Consider the following 6,689-nt stretch of genomic DNA (forward strand, 5'->3'; position numbering starts at 1 on the left):
TCAGGACTCCGGAGCTGCATATAAGTATATTTATTAGACAAACAACAACAACAATTGCAATCGGGCTCACTCCCAGCACATGGCTGAAAGTGAAGCAATATTAAACACATCGCACAAGGTTTATATAGACAGAAGTTAAGTGTTCAGCAGGGATAACCACGTGGTGGATTTCTGACGTCCAAGGCAAGGATGGAAGTTTTGCACAAGGTCGGAAGAAGCACAGTTCAACCCTTCTTATCACCTCTGGTCTAAACATGCTCTTGTACATATGCAGACTAAGTGGCGCCTAATATTCTATGTTGCACACACGCAGAAACACAGAAAAGCCATGTTCCTGCTTACATAAGTACATGATTCATATAAGGTAATTAATAATACAAGGCACTTGATTATTATATTCTTAAGTCATTAACAGTGTTTGGAAATGATCTCCATCAGATCCCTTGTTTGGAGTTCAGTAGGAGAGAACAGACACTTGGGACCTACAGCACATGAGTGATCCCTTGCTTGGGGATGTCTCCTTATAGTGGAGGGTAATGATTCAATACGGGAGCCATGACTGAAACATACTGGTCTTTAATAAGCATTTGAAGAGATCAAAGCATCACCAAAGCTTTTGGTGAAGTCATAGACAAGCAAAAAAGCATTTTGTTTCCCATTTGGACTGCTATATAGAACTCAGTATATACATGCTTCACTTGACAGTAGGGGACTCATATGCCAACAGGGTGTAATATTTACATTACATTTAGTCATTTAGCAGACACTTTTATCCAAAGCGACTTACATATGTGCGACTTACAATGTATACACATTTTACATTCACACTGATGGCACAGTGCACATCAGGAGCAATTAGGGGTTCAGTGTCTTGCTCAACGCCTCGACGCTTCGACAGGGAATCGAACTAGCAACCTTCTGATTACTAAATTACTTCTTTACCTCCTGTACCACTGTCGCCCCCATGTGAATAGGACTATTGTCATTACTGTGGTCATAGGTCATGTAGCCTGCTCTGGATGCATCAGTGGCAGTCTATGATGATGGACATGTGTAATTGCATTTTGAAAAAAAATAAAATTAAAATTGTAATACAAGAAAACATATAAGGCAAGTAAACAATTATTGACAGAATAATACAAACGTGTGTATAGACCTATTTTTGAAAAGACATTCCCTAACTAGCTGTTTTATACAAAAACATTCTTGAACACTGAAAAAGGGAAGACAAATACCTAACGTGGAATACAAAAATAAGGTATACGGATTGATTTATGACTTTGCAACAGCTGTCATTTCACAGATAAACTTAAATGTGTTATCACAGAAGGCATCTTGCCATATTCCTTCCTTTGCATTCGTTCTGGCACAGTCCTCTCCCTCTGGTATGCGGTTCTCGTCTGTCCAGTTATCAGGCTCCTTACTCGTCCAGTGGGCTTGGCTGAGGAACACCAGAGAAAACAATGTTCATGTCAACGTTGCTCTACACCATATTACCAACTGATTTTATTTATTCTGAAAAAATGAGACATGAACCAAAACATTTTTTATTTAGTTAAATATGCATACTGTGACAATGTGTCTCTAAAGCAACAGGAGCATATTTGTTTCTTACCTGGAGTCAACGACTTTGTTGTCCACCCAGCGCCATTTTCCCTCCTCCTCTGAGTCGGTCAGCCCGATCCAATAGAAGGAGTCACTCGTCCCAGGTGCCTTTTCCTTTAGGAACCTCTACAACAACAGAATTCACCTTCAATTCTATTCCAGGTAGCCTACATGCAAGGAAATACACATAGAGAAGAATAATGGTTGATCAGTTCCGTTGTCGTACCCATTCCTCAGTTGTGTTTATGATCACCAAATGTCCTCCCTTATCCTTGCAGGCGTCACTGCTCTGGCTCCAGGTGTTGTTCTCCGAGGAGAATAAGTAGCACTTTCCACCGAAGGGGTCCCAACCAAAGGAGCAGCCATTCTCTAAAGCTGTTCAGAAACAGGAAGTGTTACTATAGCAACACAAGTACACATCAGACACTTCATGAACTCCAGTCAGAATATAGAACTATTATCATCATATCACAGTGTTGATTGGTCCAGAATACAGAACTATTATCATCATATCACAGTGTTGATATGAATATAGAACTATTATCATCATATCACAGTGTTGATATGAATATAGAACTATTATCATCATATCACAGTGTTGATATGAATATAGAACTATTATCATCATATCACAGTGTTGATATGAATATAGAACGAATATCATGATATCACTGTTTTGACTGTTTCAGACAATCTTAGAAGATGACGATTGTTAGATTTAGGTGAATTTCATATATCAGACCATAACTTCACCTACCAGAGCAACATCTCAAATAGGCCCCATTCTTAGTTTGAATAGTTTTGTCTATGTTGAGAACCATCAGACATGGATCCTGGCTTTTGGGTGTCTTGGAGCTAGAGCTATTAGACCCTGATAGTTGGCCTTTGTCTACAGCCATGACAAGATGGTTGAAGCCAAAGGCATTAGCATCTATATGTCCCTCCCTGGCTATAACCCTGTTCAAGCTAGTCCTCCCATTTGACCTCCAGACACACACCCCCACCCCCTCCCCTTACACTTATGTCATTGTTAATATGTTAATTCTACATTATAAGAACTGTACATTTCTGTAATGAAAGAGAAGACTTTCCTCGTATCACAGACGACCCTTCCTCGCAGAAGAAGACGTGGCATGCGACCGTGCTGTGCAGAGGTAACCATGGCTAGTGTCTGAATAAATATATTCTTTTGCTAAGCCCTCTTTAACACATCTCTTTTCTGAACGAGCTAACTTGAAGTTTGGGCCACGGCGATTGCAACAGGGAATTCTGCAGAAGAATAGCATATTCTTTCACAGTATTAATGTATACAGTATTTCTATTTTGAAAAATATTGGTGAATTATGTTCTGTTTCTTCTCATATTTCCCCTCCTTATGTTTCTATGTTGCCATTTCTAATCGTTGGCAGTACATGGCATCTCTAACCTTGCAGTAAACTGCTCAGCTTTCCTGTCCAGTTTCGAACATCATCAGTGGTTTTGAAAGATGTAGCTTGAGATTCTGTTGAAATGAAGAAATGTGTAAGAAACAAAAAACGATGAGCTGTACAGTATGAATATCCATTGTTAAAACGATTAGCTGTACAGTATGAATATCCATTGTTAAAACGATGAGCTGTATATTATGAACATCCATTGTTAAGTCAGCATACATCTGATGATTTTTCCTCAGATTCGAGAAGGCAAAGGTTAGGTCTTCTGGGACATCTGTTCTGAGAACAGTGCTAGTTGTTTTTTTGTTTTTTTTTAAAGATTTGTTTTTGGCCTTTATTCAGATAGGACAGTGAAGGTTTGGACAGGAAATGAGATGGAGAGAAGAGGTGAAGAGTGGGGTCGGGAAATGACAGCGGGTCGGATTCGAACCCGTGTCCCCGTGGGCGTTCAAGCCCGTATATGGTCGGGGCTACTGCTTGCGCCACAGTGCCCCCCGTGCTAGTTGTTTTAAGACATATTACTGTTCTCAGAACAGCACTAGTTGTTTTAACACATATTTACATTTACATTTACATTTAGTCATTTAGCAGACGCTTTTGTCCAAAGCGACGTACAAGGGAGAGAATATTCAAGCTACGAGCAACATATCACTGTTCTCAGAACAGCACTAGTTGTTTTGAGACATAACTTACTCAGCTCTGCTTCAATACTATCCTTGATGTGGAAGAGAAGAACATTGTTCGTCTTCTGTTCATCAAGGCCCTTTCGTGTATCTGTTTGAAAATTAAACAAAGAGAGAAAAGTCATCTACTGTTTATTTAAATATACTGTAAATATAGGATAATAGATATCCATAAATCTATTTGTATCACCCACACTCTGTATTGACTATAGGTGCAACAATAATATATGAACATGTACTGATTGAAAGCAACACAGCAACAGTACATTCAAAATAGCACCTATAAATCTTCAGGCATTTTAGCATACAAAGATAAACGTTAAAGATTAAGACCAAGTGTTGTTTTCATTAAAGGTTTAGCTAACCTCAACTCTTCATTCTGATATGACATGCTTAAATGTGCTTGCTTTATGGAACTAAGGGAATTGAATGGGCAACTACAACTTACTTTGAAGTTCCTCCTGTGCATGTTTTTGCTCCTGTTTTAACTGCTTATTGTCCAAGGTCTGCTGATCAAGTTGGCTCTGAATGTCTGTAAGAGATATCATGAGATACAGTATAATCTTCAGAGGTGAAAACACTAATTGCCATGGTGAACTAGTTCACTAATTAGTTGGAATTATTTTGTTTGAGAATTCATCTGAAAATATTTTTAACATTCTTAAAAGATGTAAGGTTTTGTGGTGTGTAAAGTTAATGTTAAGACTAATTCTGTTGTTTTGTTTTTATTTTAGCTTTAGCTAATTTCACTTCTGATAGTAGAGCTTGCTTGCACATGTGTACGAACGCACGCACACACGCACTCACGCATGCACGCACGCAGGAAGGAATGAAGTAAATTGGGACATGCCACTCACTTCTGAGCTCCCCCTGTTTCTCTTCTTTTTCTCTTGAAAGTCGGTGGTTTTTGCTCTTCTCATTTGTCCAATTCCTGCTCACACCTGACAACAGAGAAGCATGTGCAGCTTTCACACACACAAACACACACACACAAACACACTTCTACTCTCTTTAGAGAGTATATACAAACCAATCCTGCACTCTTCATGTTATGTTCTGACAGGAAACTTTTTGTGAAGTATTGAATTAGAGCTGGACCTCTGGTTGAGAAAATAGTCTGTAGATACAGTCATTTTGCCCCCCAGGCAGCACCTCTCCTTACAATTATTTTCACTACTGTGTGTGAGCAACAGAGCACTCTTTTCACTACTCTGTGTGAGCAACAAAGCACTCTTTCCACTACTCTGTGTGAGCAACAAAGCACTCTTTCCACTACTGTGTGTGAGCAACAGAGCACTCTTTTCACTACTCTGTGTGAGCAACAAAGCTATTGTAGCTCATGTCAAAATGTTTGCCACCTAAAATCTCTCCTTTCACGTGTGAAGATGATCCAGCTCACAGCCCTCTTGTATTTCCTGATTTACAATTGGTCCAACTCCCCAATTGGTCCAACTCCCCAGTTGGTCCAACTCCCCAGTTATCTGCTCGAGGTTTGATTGGCATTGTCTGATATCACTTTGATAGTCAGGGTCTTAGAATTATAAACATATTTAATTTTTTTCACACGTTTTCACAATAGTTACCAGTTGTATGATACACCTGGACTCAACTAATGAATGCGCCCTGTCAGAAAATGTGTCTGGTCCAATCAGATGCCAGCAGATGCCAATCTTATTCTGCTTAGAAACAGAAAGCCCTCTTGTTCTGTGATCTTGAAGGTCGTTAGTGATCTAGTATAGTACGCTCAGCATTTCTGTCAACATGAGAATCTGCTGAAAATCTGTCTGCAACTGAGTGATCCCTATCTTTTAAAAAAAATCTCTTCAGATCCTTGTCCTATCCCAGCCTAACTTACTCACCATTCATCTGGCTTTGGATCAATATCTTCTGCTCAGTGAGTCTGATATAGCTGTTGTTGAGACCATTCACTTGGTTTTGGATCAATATCTTCTGCTCAGTGAGCCTGATATAGCTTCTGTTGAGACCTGTCAGTTTCCCAAGCCAAAGTATATGGGTGACTAAAATATGACCCATAAATGTTTTTTTTATTGTCATATTTCATATCCATTCCATGCACATTGAATTATTGAATGAAAGGATTGGGTGTTGACATGTTGTTGCATGGACTAAAACAAATACCAATATAATAATATTGCACACGTAATAAATCTCCTAAAATAGTTTGACCAGATTGGTAATTACTGCAGGCCTCAGGTCATTTTTCAAACCCTCAGGTGACTGTGTAATTCCTCAGGTGATTGTTTAATCCCTCAAGTAACTGTTAAACCCTGTAGGTGACTGTTTAATCCCTTAGGTGACTTTAATCCCTCAGGTGATTGTTTAATCCCTCAAGTAACTGTTAAACCCTGTAGGTGACTGTTTATTCCCTTAGGTGACTGTTTAATCCCTCAGGTGACTGATTAATCCCTCAGGTAACGTTGTAATCCCTCAGGTAACGGTTGAAAATAGTTTTCAGTAAAGTAAAGGGCTGATCTAATTCTGAATATCGGTGCTGCTCATGTGTCAAGTTCTCTCCGCTGCTTTACCATTGAGTTGACTCTCCAAGGATGTTTTCTCTCCAGTCAGTCTCCCGTAGCTGATGTTGAGGTCTCTCACACTTCCAAGAGCCTCTGTTTTGGGAAAGATTTAAGTGGAAGAGTTCAGTCTGTTCATCTTAGGTAGAGTATATGGGCATCGGACAGGTAGAGTATATGAACATCGGACAGGTTGTTCAGCTAAGGTAGAGTATATGAGCATCAGACAGGTAGAGTATACGAGCATCAGACAGGTTGAGTATATGAGCATCGGACAGGTAGAGTATATGAGCATCAGACAGGTTGTTCAGCTAAGGTAGAGTATATGAGCATCGGACAGGTTGTCGAGCATTTTGTCTGGGCACCCGTTTAGTTGAATGAATTGTATAATGCTGTCATGCACACAGGACAAATGACTGACACCCACTGACATT

At 39.6% G+C, this 6,689-nt stretch overlaps 1 protein-coding gene across 1 annotated transcript in view; it reads right to left on the bottom strand.

Annotated features, from left to right (window-relative positions):
• Positions 1-490: 490 nt before the first annotated feature.
• Positions 491-6,689, bottom strand: part of LOC116224547 (CD209 antigen-like) — an 11,950-nt gene continuing 5,751 nt past the window's right edge. Inside the window, exons 8-16 of the mRNA XM_042710365.1 lie at positions 6,268-6,351; positions 5,581-5,706; positions 4,579-4,662; positions 4,170-4,253; positions 3,732-3,812; positions 3,032-3,106; positions 1,832-1,980; positions 1,622-1,731; positions 491-1,447 (exon numbers count right to left, since the gene is read on the bottom strand). Coding sequence (XP_042566299.1) covers positions 1,273-1,447; positions 1,622-1,731; positions 1,832-1,980; positions 3,032-3,106; positions 3,732-3,812; positions 4,170-4,253; positions 4,579-4,662; positions 5,581-5,706; positions 6,268-6,351 — 968 coding nt within the window. The 3' untranslated portion in view covers positions 491-1,272. The remainder of the gene's footprint in view (positions 1,448-1,621; positions 1,732-1,831; positions 1,981-3,031; positions 3,107-3,731; positions 3,813-4,169; positions 4,254-4,578; positions 4,663-5,580; positions 5,707-6,267; positions 6,352-6,689) is intronic.

This window comes from Clupea harengus, chromosome 18 (assembly GCF_900700415.2).
Source record: "Clupea harengus chromosome 18, Ch_v2.0.2, whole genome shotgun sequence".
Taxonomy (NCBI): Eukaryota; Metazoa; Chordata; class Actinopteri; order Clupeiformes; family Clupeidae; genus Clupea; species Clupea harengus.